This window comes from Thermobia domestica, chromosome 11, assembly GCF_964235325.1.
Source record: "Thermobia domestica chromosome 11, izTheDome1.hap1.1, whole genome shotgun sequence".
Lineage (NCBI taxonomy): Eukaryota > Metazoa > Arthropoda > Insecta > Zygentoma > Lepismatidae > Thermobia > Thermobia domestica.
Window position 1 is genome coordinate 254,211,369 of NC_137464.1, and position 24,112 is coordinate 254,235,480.

Genomic DNA, 24,112 nt, shown 5'->3' on the forward strand with positions numbered 1-24,112 from the left:
CAATATCATGAAAACAACATAATAAGGTTATCTGTCATGTTTTATATATATATATAGTGCATGTGAAAGAAAAATCAAACCTCAAACTCTGCCCCAGATAAACGAATAGCATCATATAATAAAGCAATTATTCAATGCTTACTTTAGAGAACTTCGAAACAAGAAGTATTTAGGTAACAAGGATTATGTCCTCACTAACGAAAGTAAACCTAGTCTAATTACATGGTGAAGAAGAGAAGACAAGAGACGAAACGGTTACAAATAGAATTTACAATGAATATGTATTAGGTTGAGGTATAAACGTTATCAGTAGTGAAGGAGGGAACTGTAATTTTGTCTAAACTTCCAAAAAAAGGAACCTTAACAAATAAAAGGATCGAAAGTAAGGAAACATATTGCATGAAAATAAAAGTGAATTGAGTTGAGTTGATTTTGGGGTTTAACGTCCCGTTTAGCAGCGAGGCTATATGAGACGTGGACCTACTGATTAACGTGGAATCCGAACCACATGAGCTCCCGCTGGGAATCGAACCCGGGTCTCCCAAGTCAAAGGCGCGTACGCTAACCGCTTAGCCACGGAGCTCAAAAAATAAAAGTGAATTATAAACCGGATTATACAGTGTCCCACATGAAACCGGTACGTCTCACGTACCGGTTAATCATCTCTAGTTAAATTGCTTGTGGGGTGACAACACTGTCTCTCGAAAGTTGAATGCAGCAGTTTGTTCGTACGCCAATTGTTGTGAGAAGCTCCATTGTTGAGTTGTTGCAATGTGTTATGTGTTGAATCAGTGCTTGTGGTAATAAGGAACATTTGTGACAGAAATGGGGCAATTTGCATTAGAACAGATATTGTAGAATTGATATTGTAGAATTTTACATAAAGACAGGCTCCATCAAAGAATGTAAAGAAATGTTTCAAGCGAAATATCCTGATAGGAAACTCCCACGACTAGCACTATTCAAGACTTGTACAAGAAATGGAGGGCTATAGGTTCCCTTCAGAATGTGCAGAGGAATAAGCGACCGACACGGCAACCGACTATTATCAATTTATTGTTAGTTACTTCATTGTTGCTGGCAAAATGTTATTTGAATCTCGTGTGTGAGGCATACTTGTTTTATGTAGAACCCCCTATATTTTCTTCACATAGCAGCCATACTGAAGGAACCTAAAAAGCAACTTCTGGATCTTTACATGTTTGTTCTCACTGGAAGTAACGAAATCACTTGAACTATTCATTTCTTAGATACTCTTGCTTTAAGTTCACTGAGTGGGTATGCAAATTCTTAAAATTAATTGACTACATTTTTATTCAATTAATAGTTCGAATAACTATTTGAAAAATTATTCGTTTCTATGAATAAAATGTTTGGATATCCATATTTTAACAGTACTTGTGTGTGCTTGTCTGTAAAAGTAAGAAATTTATAATATCAAATACAATGTATATTTGTACAAACCTTCAATTCTTGGTATCTCTTCTTCTGCCGTTTCATGCGGAAGTTGGCCTGAGTTCTGATAACGCCTTTACGGATCTTACGATACCGTGACCTCGCAATCCATCCACGAGTGTGCGCCTGAATCTTGATGGCACTCTTCTTCATTTGGTAGTACTTCTTTCGAGCAAGGAACGATCGGACGTTTCTCTGAATCTTGATGACAGCACTTCTCAGAATTTCCACTCGTTCCTTCTCTAGTTTCTGTTCTAACGTTTCGCGGATAAACACACGATTTGTTCCCAACTGATACTGATCTCTATTGGCTGGGTCTTGATCCAGGATTAGACGACAGATCTCCCTAAAAGGCGCACCACGGGGAATTCTGCCTGGCAGCAGGTACCTGTAGCGATCCACAAATTGGCTGAATTTCATCCTCACAGGATAACCCATCTTTCGGATTCGAATTGTCTCCAGCATGCCAGTGTACCGTAACTGTTCCAGAACTATTGGCATATCGAACTTCATTGGGGCTTTGTCGTTGTTAGGTTTGATGCACCTTACAAACCAAGGATTGCACCTGTGAAAAGATTAACAAAATGCATCAGTAAAATAGTATGAAAAGTTTATTTGAATGTAATACAAAAATGATAAATTGAAAATGGGGAAGAAAACAAGTAAGAAATAAAACACAGGAGGAAAGTCAATGAGAAAATAATGTTCGAAAGAAAGTCAGTGTAGAATAAAGCACGGGAGGAAGGCCAACGTGGAATAAAGCAGCCGAAGAAAAATTTGTGAAGTAAAGCAAGCAAGGAGAGAAAGTGTATAATTTGTGCAATAAAACATGGAGAGAAAAGTCAGTGTAAAGATAAGCAGGCGAGGAAAGAAAGTGTGAAATTTGTTGAATAAAGCATGGAGGAAAATCAGTGTGAAGAAATGCTGGCGTGGAATAAAGCTAGGGGAAAGTATAAAATAAAGAAGCTAGGAAATAAAGTGTGAGATTATAGTGTGAAAGAGAGCATGGGAGAAAAGTCAGTGTGGGATAAAGAATAGGAAGAAAGTCAGTGTGGAATAAAGCATACGAAGAACGTCAGTGTGAAATAAAGTATGGAAAAAAAAGTCAGTTTGAAGAATAGTAGGTGTGGAGTAAAACAGGTGGAAAGCGAATGCTGAACAAAACAGGCAATATTAGTGTGAAGAAAAGCACGTGTGGAATAAAGCATGGAAAAGCCAGTATGAAACAAAACAGAGAAAGGAAGTTAGTTGAAATAAGGGAAGCAAGGAAAGAAAATGTGAATTCATCAGTTACAGCATTGGAGGAAATTCAGTGTGAAAGACAAGCTGGAGTGGAATAAAGCAAGGGTAAAGCGAGTGTGGAATAAAGCAAAGATAGAAAGAAAGTAAGTGTGGAAAAAAAGCAGACAAGAAGAGTCAATGTGGAATTTTTGGAATAAATAATGGGATGAAAGCTAGGTGAAATAAGAATCTCGATAATAATTAGGAATCAAAATATGTTTTTATATATCTTTGAGAGCGTTTAATTTCGCACCATTTATTTAACTACATTTCAGATATAACCATGGACGGCGATTAGGGGGGCAAAGGGGGGCAGTTGCCCCCCCCCACTTTTTTGAAGTAACCCATCAATGAATATAATTTCATTTAGAAATGTAAAGTTTTTGTATGTTTTACTGGTTCATAGAAAAGGTGGGGCCATATATTTGCCGTTCCGTGAGTAGGTATTGATTGTCTTCCCGTGGAGTAAAGAAAACTACAGGAATTGCGTTTTAATTGCCACAGAAAATAACCCCAAAATTAACACATTGGAGCACAACAATTTCAACATACTTTCACTTCTTACAAGGGCTCAATATATTAGTCAGTCGCTTTGAAACTAATTCAGAGAGCATTTCGCAAAAGAAAAAAGTCTTTCACAAGTTATTTTTTAATTGCACAAAAATTGACAGTTCCTAAAATGTCTTTTCTTTCTAAAGTAAGGGGGGAAAAGCGTAATAAGAAACAACTACTACCTTTTCCATTGCTTTGTAGTGTAATGTATAAATGAAGTGGTATGTTAGAGCTGAACGAGTGTATATACAATAAGATTTAGTAAATTCAACATAATTCTAGGTTTTAGTGTTATTTTGTATAACTGGAGTATGGAGTGATTCTGAGTATTGTTGTGTTTTGATGTGCTCCAAGAAAGTTAAAACTGCACCTAATGGTGAAGAATATGTTTCGGGAAGTTGCAAAAGCAAATATTTCTTTAAATGTCGTAGCATATGCTTGTAGTATTTACTGTCTTTCATTTTCTAAGAGTAATAATATACATTTAATAGCATGTGTGGAATTAAAAATTAAGTTGTTCATTAATCCCTGTTTCAATATTACTTTTGCAAAACAAACATCATTATTAGAGGCACGAGTTTTTCGCATTGCGCGACAAAATGAAATGCGTCAGAATTAAGTAATTTTCAGTTTCTTGACGGTTTGTGATATTCTGGTGTATTTTCATTGTTTTCTGTTGCGCGATAAAACGCGAAATTTCGCGATTTAATGCGAAATTTTAAACATACTTTTTCATTAATTTGGAAACGCCACTTTTCCGCTGTCGGAACGATAGAACGTGCATTTTGGGTAATTCGGATAGAGAACATGTTGCAGGGCCTCTTTGGTGGAAAAACTAAAGCACACTTACGTTTGTTACGAAGTGAAAAGAGGCTAATGTTGTATGTGACTTTTAAAAAATGTGCATAAAGATCATCCTTGAAGTTTTCTTCGCAAAGAGAAGACTCCTAAACTAAAGAAATATTTGATGCTTTGGGAAAGCTATTTGATCCTTCTGTAATTGCATGTGGTAGTGAACCAAACGTTGTTGAGTTAAGGAAGTTTTTTTTAAAGCTTGGCCTTCATTTAAAAAAATGAAAGCATCTGATTATGAAGTATTGGAGTTTTGCATTTGGAGTTTTACAAAGTACCCTATGAACTCTTGACAAGTGATTCGTCTGGAAAGTACAGTGTAATGATATATTTTGAATGGACGAAAGTTCTGAAGTGATGATTGTTTGAAGTTTGTTGTAAACGCCACTTACATATGTGTGGCTTCCAAAAAGCAATGCCAATTGTGAGAGTTTTCTTTCCCCAAGTATGGACTGGTGATAAGTGGCAAACTTACAACAATGAAGGAAAATGTGGAAATGTGTAACATGCTTATGTTTAATGCTTAAATGTAATTTGTCCTTATGTGTTTCATAAAACAGCAAAATTTTCCTACTCATAGTAAGTTTAGTTATTGATTTTCTTTCATTTGATTTTAAAAAAATATAATTTTCTATAAGTGAAATTTACAATGTCAAGTGCAATATTCAGTGTATTTTTTTTTAGGTTATTAATGGTTTATTTCTGTAGTGATCTATGAATAGAAGGAACAATTATAAAAATGTCGGGAATATCTTTTTCACAAGAGCTAAAAAATGCAGAAGTTATTTGGAAAATGCGACAAAACGCGAAATATGAGAAACGAAACGCGAAATTTTCAAATTCTTAGTGCGAAAAACTCGTGCCCCTAATCATTATTTATTACTATGATTAATATTATCCTTTCCATTTATTTGCTTTGCAAATTTGTTATTCAATAATCTAATCACACAATGTTCCAGACAGAATTTTAAGATATTCATGAGCAAGGAATCAAATCTCTTCTTACACTTTCGTTGTTTAAGAGTACAAAGGAATACTACCTACTGGCGTTGCTCTTGTCAATTTATTTAATAAAATATGAAATATTATATACGGTATTTTAACTGAAAAAGATAGTATCCTATTAGTTATACACCTTTCGTCAAAGAAAATATTAGAAACAAGCAGGAAAACTAACATTTATATGCAAATATTCAGATCATGTCTTGCCCCCCCACTTTTAACGTCCAACCGCCGCCACTGGATATAACTATAGTCATTTGAAACTGAAATACATGAACAAAAATATTAACAAAAACATATATCAAACACTAACAAAAGTCCTATACATAAAGTTATAACAGATTGTTTAAAAGAGTATAGTCCAACTTATACAACAGATTTTACCAAAAAGCGGAGTGGAAAATGTTTACTAAATATTGCTTTAATAATCAATACATATATTGATTCAGACACAGTCTGATTCAGACAATATTTTTCTTTCTTTAAAAGTTCAAAACTGTACAGAGAATATCTAGAAGCTTTTCCTGACAATATCAACTTTACAACGGTAAAATATTTTATTATTATTATTATTATTATTATTATTATTATTATTATTATTATTATTATTATTATTATTATTATTATTATTATTATTCTAAAATTTAGCAAAACAACAAAGCTTTTCAAAGAAATTTAGTGGTACTTGTAGGTTTTATTCAAGTTAATAATATGTTAGTCGATACATTTGTACCTGATCCCTTATTTTCTCAAATATTTCCTGCAATATTAGTCTTTTTTATTAGTAATCTGTCCGATATTTTGTTCTTGTTACGAACAATCCTCGAGGTACAAATATATTCCATTCCAGACTTTCAGCAGCGAGGTTATATGAGGTGTGGAACTACAGCTTAATGTGGGATCCGAACCACATGAGCTCCTACTGGTAATGGAACCCGAGTCTCCCGCCCCCGCATAGAGATCAACAAACCCATAATTCAAAAATGGATGCAAAAAGAAAAAAAAAAACAGTTGAGAACCTCTGCATAGAGATCAATAAACGCAAAATTTAAAAACAGTTGATAAATGTTTTTGTGCATCAATTGTTCAACTTTATACTACAAGAAGTGATGTGATATTACAAGAAGTTTCTTCCAAGACGCTGATAAGTGACGGAGGTTATCCCTTGAAACTATATCGTTACTTATAAAGTATACACACTTACTCGTTAAATCTTTGATTAAAATTAAGGACCCTTCTGTCATTTAACAAAGAAAAGAAAAATAAATTAAATAAATATTTTAAAAAAAACATAAGAGAAACTTTAATTTGACACATTTAAGGAAGCGTGCTTCTAACTACGGGCTATGCCTGATTCGGTAGTTCAAAACCTCAGTACTGCGTGTATCGTTAGTTAACGATATAACTTCTAAACACTTACTTAGACATGGATTCTAGAAGGTGTTGTAATGAGTCGTGGAATCTCGCAGCAACTGTTGGAGTTCTTGGTTTCATTGTCACAAATCGGCCATTTGCTTTATTAATGGTCTTGGCAGCTTCATGATGGTTTCTCAGGTTTTGAAACATTCTAGAAAGCATCTATTTCAAACAAAACAAAACAAAAATCAAATAAATAAAAATTAAAAAACGAAAACATAAGTAAAAACAAAATTTAAAATTTCAGGAATAAACACCTAATTAATTAAGAATATTACGTAACTAACAGAGAAATAAGTAATGCTCAACTTCCTAAAAACAAACAATTAACTACAACTCTATGGCCAAAGGAACCCGAAGATTCAATGTCGCACTCACTAAACGTCTTCTCTCATTTTTATCCTAAGCCACTGGATCCAATTTCTATTTTGTATTCCTATTTCTACAAGATTTATCTTAATATTGTCCTTCTATCCAGGGGCGGATCCAGGACGGACTTCTGGCGGGGGAGGGGGCGGTTGGTTGTAATACTGCTACTTAGAGCTAGTTTTAAGAGCTTCAAACTCTGGGATGGGTTTTATTTATATATATAAAATAAGAAACTTTCCTTTACTGAGGGGGCGATCGCCGAGAACGACCCCTCCCTGGATCCGCCACTGCTTCTATCTGATCCTAGGTCTTTCCCCATTGTGTTCCAGTTAACACAAAATAAAATTTTAAAAATTTAAGGGTAAACTGAAAAGTATAGAATGCTTCAAAAGTAACTATACACATAACAGGGTGTTACAAATATCTTGTACAATATTTTGGAAACAGATTCTTCACACCAAAATAAGAAAAAAGTTCATATGGACCTGTGCTCAAAAGTGAATAGTTTCGGGTGCGGAAAATGTGAAATAGGTGATCTTTAAAAGCTCATAGCTCCACTATTATGGGATCTATCGTAGTCGGGTCAAGACATCATTGAGCAACTAGTACGTGAACTACCCAAATATCCATGTTTAAGAATGCTCCAGTACTTGCACACCAATTTTTAGAGAGATAGGTGGAGAGTGATCAAGTACTCCCGAAGTCTCTCTAAAAATGATTGTGCAAGTACCGGAAGTTCTGAAAGATGTATATGTGGATAGTTCACATGCTAGTTTCTCAGTGATGTCTTGACGCGACTACGATCGGTCCTACAGTAGTGGAACTATGGATCTTTAAAGTTCATTTTTTCACGTTTTCGGTAACCTATAACTAAGAAACTATGAACTTCAGACCATTGGCGTAACTAAAGGCTAGAGGGTCCCCCGCAGACAGCGGGAGTGGGGCTCTTCTCTACGTCCCACTTCCCGATTTGGGGGCCCCATGATGGCTTGGTCCCCTCGCAATGTGGGGTCTGCGGGGCCCTTATTTACGCCCCTGCTTCCGACCATAAGTTTATATGATTTTTTTCTTCTTATTTTGATGTGAGGAAACTATTCCTAAAACATTGTGACATATTTTTGTAACACCCTGTATACTGGGTGTATCAAAAGTCTGAGACCATACACCAACTCCATTATGAATAAAGATACAAAACAATGGACAGATAGGAAAGTTGTTGGAAATACTTGTTTTTCAATCCAAAATGGTAGAATTCTTCCAATTGTACCAGTCGTCTAGCAGGGTGTTCAATTCGGTCCTTATCCATACCAACAGTACAATATTGTTGCAAAAACAAATTCGAGGTTTTTCTAGATTCCCTTACGTAACATCGTGCACGTTCCCCGTGTCAGTTTTGCGCGTGTGCTTACGGTTCCGTTCGAAAGCCTGTTCAACCGACGACGTTGCTTTCTTATTTATCACAGCGTCACCTTAGTAGTGTGAAGTTCAAACGGCTTGTGTGGTTGGAAAAATTATATCTTTTTAGATCGAAAACCACTTATTTCCTATAACTTTTCTCTTTCCATTTTTTTTAGTATCTTTACAAATAATGAAGTTGGCCTACTACCTCGGTCTTCTGACACACCTAAATAAATACATTTATGTAAGTGATGTTTTCTTTAAAGATTGGTATTCTTATGCTGTGTGCAGTTTCCTTCTGTGGGCCAGTTAGGGTGGCCACCTTGAGAAACTAAGTTTGGTTCATTCTTGTTCAATGTATGTTCATCATCTTTGAACGATTGAGACCACTTCTTTTCATGTGCGCTCAGAACGATAAATATTTCTCGTTAAATATGTCCTCCGTGGGCTATGATGAGTACACAAAGAACTAAAAGAGCAGTTTTCCGTTAGGTTTCCATGTGCACTGATTCATAATTGCGATACTGTGTAAGAGCACTAATTGAGAACGTCACGAGGATTGAGTCAGTGATAGACTATGAGCGAAGTAGTAGCCCATTAGCATTCGACGAAGAAAAACTGCAAATCTTACCAGCCGCTATGCAAAACGTAGTCCCAACAAGTAAGTCGACGTTACATATTGTTGCACTGGTCAATGACGGATGCATAGTTACTTTTCGAACCAACTGTATAATGAGCAAAAGGGGGTTGACCCAAATGAAAATACTTTTCACGTCTGAGTATGTAAGAAAAAAAATAAGCGACTATAACTGAAATAACATGCTGATATATATGAGAAGGAATAAAGCAGCCGATTAAAAAAAAAAAAAAAAGATAAATACTAAAATACCGAATTGTCTCTACATATATTGATTACAGTAAAAAAAAAAAAAATCACGACTAAGATGACAATCGAAACCGGAATCCCGGTCTACAGACACTGTGGTGTTCAAGCAAAACAATTCAATGTAACTTAAAGAGCAAACAGGAGGGACTGGACTAAGAATCACACTTGGGTCTCCTTTAGAACATGCTGGTGCGCTAACCACTAAGCTACTTAAACCTGTTCCCTGTTTAATCTTATGTCATTACTCAATTCTTATGTAAGTAGTTAGCGCACCAACACAGTAAGCGAAAGACCAGGAACTTCTTTATGACTATGTGATTAGTGTACGCATCTTTGGCGTGAGAGACTCGGGTTCGATTTCCTGGAGGGCTCACGTGGTTCGGAACCCACATTAAGCTGTAGGTCCAAGACTCATATACCCTCGATGCTGAAAGGGACGCTACACTCTAGTCAACAAAGGACCCGGATTCAATTCGCAATCCAGTCCTACATGCTTACCCTTTGAATTGCACTGAATTCGCACCTCAGAAAATAAATAATAATTTCTGAAATAATAGTTTGTTACATAGTATTTACGTATATATATATATCGGATTCTGTTTTGATATTTTTTTTTCATAGGAGCAGCGAAAAAAAAAACATTGTAGCGAATATCTAATATAATATTAATTTATCATTTAGTCCCATAAAATATAATACCCATTGAGGTGGGTCTCTAATGCGAAAAGGTTGGAAACCATTGGTACAAAGTGCTAACCAAATTCACAACATTCAAGGAAAATTAAAGTTTGATTATATAAATCTAATTAACCTAAAACAAATCAAAATATTTAAAGCAATTAAAGGGGAAAAAACAACATTTTAAAAAGAAAAAAATAGAACTTACAGGGATTTTGCTACTGATGAGAAGGTCTACCACATCATGCCGCAACGTGTCCCTATTCTTGTCCAAGAATCCTTCCACCGTGTACCACACTTGACCGGCATAGTGACGAATACCGAATTCCATGCTCGACATTCTAGGCCGGGAGTAGAGTTCATTCAGCGCATGGTTATAATGGCATTTCTCCAAGAATGAGAGGTCAGTCGCCTTTGGGAAGTTGGATTCATCGTCCAGAAGGTGAAGGATGCCAACAGGCTTCTTGGCGATTAGACTGATCACTGGAAGATTGTCCTGAAGAATAAAGCAAACGAATGAAGTTAAACTAAAAGAACTAGGTTTGGAAATAATAATAATAATAATAATAATAATAATAATAATAATAATAATAATAATAATAATAATAATAATAAGAAGAAGAAGAAGAAGAAAAGCAAGAAGAAGAAGAAGAAGAAGAAGAAGAAGAAGAAGGAAGTAGAAAAAGCTTATTATTATTTCATTAAAACACATACTGTTGATAACTGACAAAATTATTTTTAAATACTTTTTAAAGTTATGGTGTTACTTGTTGTTATTATGTTATTTATAGAAACTATTTTTTTTTTTTTTTTTTAATGTGAGAAGTATAGTGAAGACTCTCAAGTAAAGATTTAAAAAAACACTTTAGCATTATCGCAAAATTCAGAAAGGACCTCATTTTCAATTTATCTTTATAATGATGTTTGTATAATAAGCAGAATATTAATAGAATACAAGGAATCTCCCTAAATAAGCCTCAAATATAAATAGGAGATTTTTTTGTTTATTTCCTGTTATTTCTTATTTATCTATTTTTTTTAAATCTCTCCAGACTTGATTCTATTCTTAATTTCTTTATCGCTATAGTCCGTTTCCGTGTTCCTGCACTTCGAATATTATCTAAGAAGGAACTCTTGCGATATCTGAATATCCAGACTCCGGAAGTACGTAGAATTATCTCTGACCTGAAATATCTTCACAAAATAGTGAATGGAAACTTAAGATCGGAAATATTACTTCAGGAACTATCCTTACGTGTCCCTTCCCGCATCACCCGAAATACCCACCTATTCCATCTTGCCCGTCCTAGTTTGGCAATTATACAGAGATCTCTTTTTTTAACAGAATACCAAACTGTTATAATCAAGTAACAACAAATGTGGACATTTTTTTTCGAGCTACCCGGTGTTTGATAGAGCAATTAAACGAGTTTTGACGGAATAATATTACTTTTACTCTCTTTTTTGATACTGTTCTATGTTGTTATTGTTGTCTTGTTTTCTTTTTTCTTTCTTTTGTCAACATTTCCCTGTGTAAAATGGCAAAGTTATGCTATATCTGGGAATTTGTTCAATAAATAAATAAATAAATTCTATTAAGACAGCTTTTATTATTTTCTTTTACTCGTATCGCATGTTTTGCTGACTTCTTAAAAAAATCTATAATAAAAGAATTACTCGCATTAGTATTGTGCAATACTTTATATATCGTTGTAGTACTGTTGAAGCTAATAATCTTAATTTTATATACTGTATCTGAAGGACTAGATCAGATGAAAGCTGAAGCCTAATCAACTGAAATATTGTCTAGAAAGTATACAAGGTGTGATCGAAAAGTACGGTGAATGTAGCTGCATAGTTCCTTCTATCGATGTAGTATACATTTCAACTAGTAAGCCCGGTAGCCTAAACCTTTGGCGCAATCAGTATCAAGTTTGAACGAGTTGTGACATGTTAGTTGTCTTCCAGAGGCAGAAGATTGAGGACGTGTTAAGAGTGTCTGTCGTGCGGTAAAAAACATTTTAATCGCTTATTAAATGAGCAAATGACTTTGTTCTTCACAACGAAAACGCGCCTTGCTTTTGATTTGATTACTTATTAAATGCGCAGTACAACACCTTGCTTTTGATCCGTGAGATTTTTGGACGGAAAATGTGTTCCTGTCTGTCCACATTCGCCTTACTCACTATATTTGGTACCATGCGACTTCTGACTCTACCCAAAATTTAAAACCGTGCTTAAAGGTAAACGTTTTTTTTTGACATCTTTCCTGACATTAAGAGTGCCACGACAGAGCAGTTGAACGCCCTTCCAAAAGAAGTCTTCTAGAAATGCTTCCAGTCATGGATTCAACGTTGGAATAGGTGCACTGCTAGCCAAGGAGAGTACTTTGAAGGAGATTAAATCAAATTCCATGTAAGCTTATTACTTTGTTTCTGATAAAATTATTCATCATACTTTTTGATTTCACCTCGTATTTAAAAAAAAAAATAAGTACGAAATACTAATGTGTGCAAGTTATTCTTATCTTATCTTATTATTTAGGTTTTCCAAGGTTTCTTTTTAATAATATCCCATTGAAGATGTGTATATAGACAGATGAAAGTGGTAATTTTAGATAATACTGGGATATGCCTTCATATTGAAGATCATTAAGTTGTTTTCTTATATTATACCTTTAACAAATTTAATTTCAATAAAAATTCTAATGAAATAGATTATTCTTTCTCTTATGGTTAAAAGCACTGACGTAGCGTAAACTTCGAATTACATTCTTACGCTTAATATACGTTATAACCAATTGTACTTTACAATAAGAAATAATTAGAACAAATACTTACAGTATACGCAATGGTCTGCTACTCTACTTTCTCTTTGGCATATTCTTATACCTAAGATAGCCATGACCAATTGTAACTTACAATGTGAAATAAGGCGGCGAACAGCGTGAAATAAAGCGGCGAAGCTGTATGTGAACAAATACTTGCGGTATACGCAATGATTTGTCACTGTAACGTCTCTTTGATATATTGTTACACCTAACATACCCATGACCAATTGTAACTTACAACGTGAAATATCTGGAACAAATACTTACAGTATACGCAATGGTCTGCCACTCTATCTTCTCTTTGGCATATTCTTGCTGTTCCAGTTTAAAGATGTGTTTGTTGAAGTAGAACTGGAGATTTTCGTTTGCATAATTTATACACAACTGCTCGAAGCTATTTTCCTATAAAATTAGAATAGAAAAACAGAATTAAAACTATTATAATAAACAACATAACGATTACAAAAACAAATGTTTTGATATTTACATTCGACATGTTAAGTTTGAACATGTTAATTTCTAAGTACAAAATGCTTTCTAATTTAGGTGTTTTTTTTTTTTTTTTTCTTTCTTCTGTTGACTACATATATCAGATTAGTGCCAAGGTTAAAATATTGGGATTCCTTCGTTTCAAGTTCCTTTCAATTACTTAGACCGTTACTTTAATCTTGTGCTCATATATGTAAAACACTTCTAAATGATAAAATTGATCAGTTTGAAAAGGGGAAACTTGGCTTTGTTTCAAGAACAACATAGAATATCACCGGTCTCAAAATTCTGAACTCTGTAATAGGTTAAATTTAGCGACTTTGAAATGGAAAAAAATAATTACAGATAAACAGAAATCAAATATGTTCTATAATAGGTGATGGTATGTAAAGTCATATTTCAAGACCGTATGAACGCATCTTAGTTAAGTTCCATCTCAATAATTTTGTTACTGGTTAATTTTAGTGACTGAATTTATTCAGCCATTTCCACGAGAACACTTAGAAAGGACAGGTGAATTTATATGAAAGGAAAATACTCTTGCTTTAGTAAATTGAAAAATCTTATTTCCTGCAACAGGCCTGATCTGGAAACTTTGTTATTTCTGTCTTACATTTTTCTTTTATTCATTTTCATCAGTGTTGTCAAATCGTGAACTGTTGAGTTGATTTTGAGTTTAACGTCCCTTTCATCAGCGAGGCTATATGAGACGTGGACCCACTGATTAACGTGGAATCCGAATCAAATTAGCTCCCGCCGGGAATCGAACCCGGGTCTCCCACGTCAAAGGCGCATATGCTAACTGCTTAGCCACGGAGGAGCTCAGACCGTGAACTATCTAAATTATTAAATCGTGATTTTTTAAGTAACAAACTTTTGTGATAAAATAACCATTGTACGAATAATGCTATTACTTGTTAATAAAGCACCCTATAACTGTATCCTATCCTTTTAGTTTTCTCTGTCTACACTGAAATCAGGATTTCTGGTTGGAGTAAAATACGATTCAGTAGCCCCGCGTGGCGTAGTCGCTAACGCTCTCGCCTTAGATGCGAGCAGTTCTGGGTTCGATTCCCGGTGGAGACACTCGGTCGAAAAAGTGTAACAGCTTTTTTAGGCCAACCACCTTAAGTGAGATTTTTCCTGGGTTTCCCTCATTCACAGCAGGCAAATGCCGGGATGGTACCTTACCCATAATGGTCCCATGCCGCTTCTCTTCCTTCCCTTTCACCGGATCGTGTGCTCGCTGAGGGATGTCATCCCTCATGTACGTGACGGACTAAATAGCCATCGATGCCGACAACCCAGAAATCTAATTCCTAATCCTAAAATACGATTCAAAAGTATACTTTTAAGTATGATATAAGGATTTGTGAAAGATTTATATATCATTTATATTATAAGTTCGTATTGTCTTCAAACTGTTCTAGATTACATCATAAAAGAAATCTCATTAAAACAGATCACAATCATTTAACTTACTTTGAAGTCCTCAAACCCGAAGATATCCAGAATGGAAATAGACGTTCTCTTGCTGCCTTTACACACTATTTGATTGATTCTTGACACCAGCCAAGAAAACAAAGAATTGTACAGAGCTTTGGCAAATGCATCTCGAGCATCCAGGGCCTGGTCAATGCTCAGGGGCGTCAACAGCCTCTCATTACGAGCTTCCTACAAAATAAAACAATATGTATACACATCGATAGTAATAAATAATAATAATAATAATAATAATAATAATAATAATAATAATAATAATAATAATAATAATAATAATAATAATAATAATAATAATGGCGGCTCTCGCTGACTATCTAAAAAGACATAATAATGTTGCAAAAAGCATTCACTAGTCTTTGACACATAACATTCAAATAATCACCGACACCTAGCCATACTACGAATACCAGCCAAGTTCAGTACCTGAAAATAATACTAAATTTTGAGAAAGATTGGGGCTCGAGCTAATTTTTTAAAAAATTTATCAGGCCTGGGCCGGGCTTCCGCCAGGAATTTTTTAAAAAAACGTATCGGGCCGGGCCGGACTCGGGCCGAAAATCTCCAAAATTTTTCGGGGCCGGGCTGGGCCGGGCTTAGGTACATTCGGGCAGGATTGGGCTCGGGCCGAAAAAGTCTGCCCGTGCAAGTCTCTATGTAACGGTACCTGTAAATAGACCCGACATCACTAGTATCAATAAAATGGACAAAGAAGTAACCCTCATAGATGTAACAGTACCATTGACTCATAATATACGTACAGCATTCAGTACGAAAATCAGCCAATATAAAGATCTGACTGAGGAAATAAAAAAATATGGAAATGTCAGAAAGTTACAATGAGATCAATCATTATCTCAGTTACAGCTATTGACCCTAAAAGCACCCAACTGGAACAGATAAACACAAAACATCTCCTAACAAACATTCAAAAATAAATAATTCTAGACACCTGTCATATGGTCAGAAAGTTCTTTGGAGAAGAAGAACTCTTCAAATCAATGGCTCCGCCGAACAACGCTGCAAGTGATAACAATCCAAGTTTACAGAACTCGGAAAATAAAAACTATATGTTGATTATGTATATGCTTTAAATTTACTTTTTCAGTTTCAAACTATGCCTTTATATCAAATGATGTTACATAGAATTGGAACTTCTATTACAGTACCGTTGTTTTGTTAAAATCTCAATGTGACAGAAACTGTCGCTTGCAACGCGTTTTCGGTGGAGCTAGTGAAATAATTTGCACTTGTCAGTGACGGCCGTCAGATTACTAACTTGAAACCGGTTTAAAGCAAGTTACAATAATAATAATAATAATAATAATAATAATAATAATAATAATAATAATAATAATATATTCCATTTGTTTGCAGATTGTTTTAGTATTAACTCGCGAGTAATGCTTCATAACAGAAAATCTGTAAGATGAATTTCACTTTAGAATATACCTGAACAGACTGCAAAAATGTACAAACGTTAGTTACATTTCGTAATGAATATTATGGAAAGTACCGAGAGTAAATATTTTTTATAATGAATAACTACTAGATAATGAGGCCAGGCATTAATTTGCTACGTTTCAAGCAAGAATTTAAACCAAAAGGAAGAAAGGAAAGAAAGAAAAAGAAGCTATTTTGCGGCTTGATGTCTCAATTTAGCTTCGAAGCTATGAAACGTAGATTGACCTACAGTTCAACAATGAATATGAACCATACGAACATCTACCAAACATCGAACCCGAATCTCATTAACCAAAAATGGTCAACTAACCATTTAACCACGAGGAATTTCTAAAAAAGAACAAGAAGGAGAAAGAAACACTTACAAAGCTCTTTCAAAAATAGAGGACTGAGAAAGAATTAAAAACGGATAATACAACTATATGAATATTGATAGTTATATTTACCACCAACACTCCATTTTGTGGGCCTGAGCCACTCCAACGCCATCTGTTAGCGACCGGCTGAACTATGTCCAGTCGAGCGACGAACACGTGGTCTGCGTGCTGCGTCACCCTATCGCTAACCGTCGTATCGGGAGCTTGCTAGACCTAGTAGCCGTCACGTCTTTTATTCACGTGACTCCCCAGTTTGCCTCACGACGCTGGGTGGATGCCGAAAATTGAGCAAGCACCGGCCGGGAATCGAATTCGGGACCACGTGGACGTGAGTCCAACTCTGTAACCACTACACTACGGTGCCCCAGCATTGAAATACAAGCAACGAAGATAGTTCAATACTTATATTCGGACTGATTAACACTTATATATACTAACACTTATATTAACACTAACACTTTAATACTTATATTCGGATTCCCGGCGAAATTAAAATACCGCTAATTTTACAGTAATTATTTGATATCTTCAAATAGATAAAAGATAATTGAAATATGGAACAAGAGCGCCCTAGACAATATTATTTTGCGTGAGGTATTGTTATCACAAGTCACCTAGTGGTTTTCAGTTTTCAGCCGTTTGGAACCGCGAAAATAAATGCCGATTTTAAAAATTGCTCGAAATCGAAAGCAGATAAGTGAGTTGTGTTAACGGTTTCTCATGTAAAATAAAGTTGTCTAGGGCGCTCTTGTTCCACATTTCGATTATCTTTTATCTATTTGAAGATATCACATAATTACTGTAAAATTAGCGGTATTTTAATTTCGCTGTGATGAGGCCTCTAGCAAATATTAACACTCAGTGAAGTCTTCTCTGATAAACATAATTAAAGAAAGGGAAAAGTGTAAAATATGTGTGCAAACGAGTGAGAGATAGATAAAAAAAGAAAAAATGCTCACCGTCGTCTTCGTTGTGAGAGCTCTTTTGATGCCGTCCACACTGAGCTGCAACAAATGACCAGCCCATCTAATTTCAGCATCAGAACCAATCTCCACACCTTCTTGGCCATGTTTCAGTTGTTTCCGATGGAAGTACACGTTGCCCAAATGAAGTACTGAAAATTAAAGAAAAGACAATTATACAGTGGTTAGTACATAATTGCATTTTCAACCATTTCTCACTTTTTTCATGTTCAAGAATACTAAAAAAACGTGTACATGAAATAACGTAGGTTATTTAAAAAAATGAACCTAATATATCTAATATATATTAAATATAAATAACAGACCTAGAGTGTATCTTGTAAAATAAATTATATTTTATATTGGAGGTAGATTTTAAGATTATAAAATTTATAGGTAAATTATATTTCCTGGATATTAAACTCAATAGACAATCTATTATATTTAATATCTCAAAGCTGTTAAATTTGACAGAAAAGTATTTGACAAAATGAGTTGAGTTGAGTTGACTTTGAGTTTAACGTCCCTTTTCAGCAGCGAGGCTATATGAGACGTGGACCTACTGATTAACGTGGAATCCGAACCACATGAGCTCCCGCCCGGAATCGAACCCGGGTCTCCCGCGCCAAATTGACAAAATGAATGTAACTGAACTCTTAATCATTCAGTTCTTAAAAGATTTATTATTAGATTCAATATTACGAAATACTAGTTGTTGAGTCCAAGTCCTCGGTCTGCTGTACACTATAGCTTATCATATTTTGAAATAATTAAACTGGAACAGTATTTAAGTTGCAATTAAAGCATCACAAGAGTTTTGAATATGCAATTTGCAATTAAATCGTCACAATAGTTTTGTATCTGCAATTTGCAATTAAATCGTCACAATAGTTTTGAATCTGCAATCTGTAATTAAATCGTCACAATAGTTTTGAATCTGCAATTAAATCGTCACAATAGTTCTGAATTTGCGATCTGCAATTAAATCGTCACAATAGTTTTGAATCTGCAATTAAATCGTCACAATAGTTTTGAATTTGCGATCTGCAATTAAATCGTCACAATAGTTTTGAATTTGCAATCTTTAATTAAATCGTCACAATAGTATTGAATTTGCAATCTGCAATTAAATCGTCACAAGTTTTAAGTCTGTAATCTGCAATTAAATTGTCACAATAGGTCACAATAATTTTGAATCTGTAATCTGCAATTAAATCGTCACAACAGTTTTGAATCTGCAATTAAATCACTCATGACTCGTTACTCAATTAAATCACTCATTAAGACCAGAAAATGACTCATGCAGTAATTTAATTGTTTCTCGGACTGTATGGCATGTGGCACTGCCTTGTTGAAGCCAGGGAGCGCGGTGGCTCAGTGGTAGAGCGTTCACCTCCGGTACTTGGGGTCCCTGGTTCGATCCCAGCTCGCGCCGTGTGGACTTTGTGGTGGACGCTCGTTGGGTTTTCTAGGGGTTCTCCCGTTTCCTCCCACTTTCTTCATTTCACTCATTATCACCGTCTCCTTTAACCTAACCGGCATAAGCGTGGGACGTTAAACTTATCATTTCATTTCATTTTCTTGTTGAAGCCACTTGTCGTTCACATCTATCTTGCACTTTAAGATAACAAATTGATCCAGTTTCTCTAAAGTATTAAATTAATCTCTTCATAGCTGATGAAGTTAAATCATTATTCCGCATATTTTGCATGAAAACTGCGAACTATAGCTGCTAAACCTCCATTATTTTTAAAATATTGCTCAACAATGAAAACGTGTTGTTCCTGTGTAGCACTCTCTTTTTAATAACTCGGAACTGTCAGTTGTTACTTTTTTTTTTTTTTTTAACAACATCTTACCTCACAAATGGCGCTAAATTCAAATCTTGACGCGAATTTTGGGACACACTTTGGATAATAAATCTTTTAGACAGATCTATTGTATGTTGTGGCTATCAAATTTCATGGAGTAAATAAAACTGATAAAATTATAACTGATACTGACAGCATTGAGCACAGTAACTACTATTACGTTCATTTGGCGGACTTTTCTGATTGTATTGTATCTAATAATATTGCATACCATATCTAATACAACATCTGGTACAGCTAATATACAATCGAAATTATTATATCTCATACACATTAAATATAATAACTTCAACAAATATATAGTAGGAAAATATATTATTTTCAGTGATATTTAAGTTTGATGGGTAGAAAATCTATTATAGTAAGTAAATATTACATATAATATAGAGAAAATAATAGATTAAATAGTTTAGAATTAAATCACTCACCTGATGCCAATATTCTAAAAATGGTATCTTGTTCTTCCGAAGTGAAACCTAACACTTGCATTGCTGACAACAATGATTGGAAATCCTCTCCATCATATTTGCCATCAATTTCACAATTACCACCCTGAAACACGTATGATTAATATGAATACAAGAAATCTTCAAGTGCAAATAATTACGAGGGGCGTACTATAATGATTTACACTTTCTTTTCTTGTTCCAGATGAAGTGGACTACTGAAGTTGGAAACGCAGTCAGAGGCACTTAGGATCTTCATCTACCCATTGGGAGCGTCACTAGCAACGGGGCGGCAGCAGCGCCTTGTGCAGTCCATTTCTTGAACCCCTGTGAGTGTTACTAACGAACAACATGGAAATTGATTATGGTGGATTCGTAGACAACGCTGGAAGTCATGATTCCTATGGAAAGAGGGCGTGGCCGCTGCTGAAATCCATAGGTAATTTGTGGCAGTGTGTGGAGAACATGCACCGTCGCGGAAAACTGGGTAGAAGATTGGAAATTAAATAACCCACAGTGAAAAAGATGAACAGTCAACAGTTCTCCCAGAAAAGTGACAATGACAACACCAGATGTCATCGTAGTGGTAGAGAGGGCCATTAGAGAACAAATGAATCATATTCTGAAATGGAGGCTGCACCAGAATTAACCAGAAACACACTGCAGTGCATAATGCACAACCATTTCAGTTGAGGAAACTCACTGCAAGATGGGTTCAAAACTCTTGTCTGCAGAGAAAAAATAATGTCGTGTGGAAGTGTGCAACGCCATTATCATGATCCTGAAGATTTCATGTCTAGGCTTACGACTGATGATGAGATCTGGCTCCATTACCATGAGCCGACGACGAAGCAGCAATCAGTGTTGTGGAAACCTCATGACACTCCACCGCCAAAGAAATTTTGAACAACACCTTCAGCTGGGAGGCGCATGACTACAGTGTTCTGGGACACGAAAAGCATTATTCTGATTGGCTGGTTAGAAGATGGAGCCATGATTAACAGTGCAGCGTATGTGGAGACCCTCAGACGCTCATGTTGCGCCATTGAAAAAGAGCGGCACAGAAAAATGGGCGAAAGGAATGCTTCTGCAATATGATAATGTACGTCCTCACACTAGCCGAAAAACCACTGCCGCCATCTATCAACTAGGGTTTACAGTGCTGCCACACCCTCCGTAATCTCCAGACTTGGCTCCCACCCATTACCACTTGTTTAGGACAATGAAAAAAACCTGTGGTCGTCAGTTTGCAGATGCTCATGGACTTGAACAAGCTGTCAAAACATGAACACGTGAGACTCCAAACAATTAGTTCCAGGAAAGTCTTCTAAAGCTGACACACCGCTAGCAAAAGTACATAAAAATAAAGGGAGATTATATTGAGAAGATGAGCGCATCAGTTGCTGTGTAACCTGTACGAATATTTCTGAAAAAATAGAAGTGTAAATCATTATAGTATGTCCCGTACATAATCAAAATATGATTCACATGTAGGAAACTGGATGCGAAGTATGAAATCACAAACGGGTACATCATTACCATTTTCATAAGTATTCGACAATCAAAGGAAAGTCACTTGTTGTAGTTTAAAAAATTCTATTCACTACAATCATCAGCTATCTGTTCGTTCTGACGTAGAAATTACTTGATTTAGTATGTCAAAATATCATGTAGTTTTATCTTCCTTTCCCTCTTTTCCCTTCTACCATATATTCTATTACGTCCGTCAGAAAACAACTATTATTTAGCAAAATAATCAAATTTAAATAACAATAAAAATCTGATCAAAGAACACAAATATATAAATAATCTGAATTACAACGCACACTGTTAACTTCGACATTTATAGTCGATTGGATCCGAATTTTTTTGTGAAACACTTGAGACACATACACACACTAACCTGATTCAGGTAGAAATATTTCTCTGCAGATAACAACCCGTATTTTTCCTTTTGTTCGTTGGCCAACCCTTTGAGCATTTCGTAGAATACATGGTAGTTTCTCTCCTCAGGAGCCTGCGTTACTATTCGAGACTTCTCTAGGAGATACTCCGTTATCTTGGCACCAATGATCACACCACTGGAAATAAGGGAAAATATTAATAATTGAATATGTAGTCATTTAAACATTTAACTGAATTCTTATTATGGTTATTACTGAACACAAGTCATTTAAAATCACTAAAAATTCTTAATTATATATATAGTGGCGGATCCACGATATGATCAAGGGAGGGGCTAAACCATAGTTTGCCGCTTTATCCAGTGTAAAACAGAATTGAAGTCCATTTTATCTAGTGTATGCCTGAGGGTCAAGGGGGGGCTATAGCCCCCCTTGGATCCGCCCTTTATATATATCGACGATAACGGAAATCGATATCGAATATCGACGATATCGGTATATCGACGTCGATATTATTGCGATATCGATTATCGATATATATACCTCACCGTTGTCCTGATTTCTACATTAAATCTTATTTAATGCTAAGATAACAAAATAAATTTTATAAAGTCTATATTATAACGAAAAATTCCGCTTTTGTCTGTATTATAACGAAACGTGCACTTAACGAAAAAAAAATGTCCGAAGTCGAGACATACAAGGGCCAGTCAGAAAGTTCCTGAAATTTTATTCTGGCTCTTTATTACCACAATATAAGTACACATTTACTTAATCGACTTCAAAGAAGGCACCTTCAGACAGGGGCGGGTCCAGGACCGACTTCTGGGGGTGGGCGGTGGATTTTCATGCTGCTACTTTTAAGGGTTCCAAACTTTGGGATGAGTCTTATTTATATATATAAAATAAGAAAGTTCCCTTTTCTGGGGGGACGATCACCCCGATCGCCCCCCTGGATTCGCCCCTGCCTTCAGAACATACACACTTCCTCACCGCTCCTGTCATTGCTGAAAACATCGACGAAAGTCCTCTTTCGACATAAGTTCAGCCGTCGCGTTGGTTTTTAATGTCTTCATTGGTGCTGTTTTCCTTAAAGCACTGACACCGTAAATTGATTTTAAGGCTATCACAGTGAGTATCTGAAGCAGATTTCCCCGAATTTGTACATGAACTTGAAGTTTTTGGATTGTTTGAACTGCGACATACTCCTCCGTTTAGCTATACTACTCGTAAACTGACTGTTATGACCTGCTTACACTTGTCATATTCATAACTAGGCAATGTAGGGACTGCACTATACAAGATTGCACCATAAATGCTAAAACTGCCCGGGAACTTTTAGACTGCCCATCGGTACATCCTATTCATCTGAACAAAATTATATGCATGAATATGAAACCTCATGTGTAGTTTTCGAGAAAATAACAAACCAAACCACTTGGCGCTTATAGCTCTTTTTGTGGGCCTGAGCCGCTCCAACGCCATCTGTTATCGACCAACTTAACTACGTCCAGCCTAGCGACGTGGCTCCCCAATTTGCCTCACAACGCTGCGTAGATGCAAATTGGGAAGCACTGGCCGGGAATCGAACCCGCGACCACGCGAACATGAGTCCAACGCTCCAACCACCAGATTACAGTGTTCCCATTGTCCAGAAAAGGAGAGAAATAATTTATTAAAAAAAAAAAAAGAACCTGAAAACTGATGCTGTTCGAGAGCCATGTCACTTACTGAGGTGACATGGATACTGAAATATTCAATCATTAAGATTTTTTAATTATGACTGTAGTGACCCCGACAATTCCCGAAGCCTGGGCTCTACACCAATCATAGAACTGATTTGCCTGACGTTCAATGCACCGGAAGAATTCGGTACAATTCGTGGAGCTGCCAGGGAATAGACAAAAAGTCGAGTTATCAAGGTGTCCCTCGTTGGCGAGATACCGACGTTCCGCGTTTCTCATTAAACATGACTATATAACCTCTATAACTCGAAGTTTTATTCGTTCAACCTCTAGAACTCGAAGTTGTGAAAGTTCAACTTAAATAAGATGACTGGTAAAAATAAAATACCGTACATATATTGTTTTGGAAGGGGGAGGGCCTTCATGTCTAGACATGAGTAAAACACAATACAATACACATTAGCAACAATGATAGGACTAACAACGATGGTAAGTACGTAAAGCATAGAGTTATAGCTTCGAGTTATCGAGGTCATGTCAAGGGAATTTCGACTTATAGAGGTAAATCTTGATTTGTAGAGGTTCGCGCATATCAAGGTTCGAGTTATCGAGGTTTTAAAGTAAAATTATAAAACCCTTATATTTCGCCTTATCGAGGTTGTAATTTTTAAACATTTGACTTGTACGGAGAGTTC

General features: G+C 35.7%; 1 protein-coding gene across 10 annotated transcripts in view; it reads right to left on the reverse strand.

Annotated features, from left to right (window-relative positions):
* Positions 1-24,112, reverse strand: part of Myo10A (unconventional myosin 10A) — a 744,055-nt gene that overhangs the window by 353,480 nt on the left and 366,463 nt on the right. For 9 of the 10 annotated variants that reach the window (XM_081732073.1, XM_081732074.1, XM_081732068.1 and 6 more), the window contains 8 exons: positions 21,732-21,909; positions 19,811-19,934; positions 17,509-17,663; positions 14,691-14,882; positions 12,987-13,121; positions 10,098-10,385; positions 6,563-6,720; positions 1,465-2,020 (listed from right to left, as the gene is read on the reverse strand). In XM_081732073.1, coding sequence (XP_081588199.1) covers positions 1,465-2,020; positions 6,563-6,720; positions 10,098-10,385; positions 12,987-13,121; positions 14,691-14,882; positions 17,509-17,663; positions 19,811-19,934; positions 21,732-21,909 — 1,786 coding nt within the window. Of the gene's footprint in view, positions 1-1,464; positions 2,021-6,562; positions 6,721-10,097; positions 10,386-12,729; positions 12,763-12,986; positions 13,122-14,690; positions 14,883-17,508; positions 17,664-19,810; positions 19,935-21,731; positions 21,910-24,112 lie in introns of those variants that run through there. The other variant, XM_081732075.1, reaches the window with a different exon arrangement.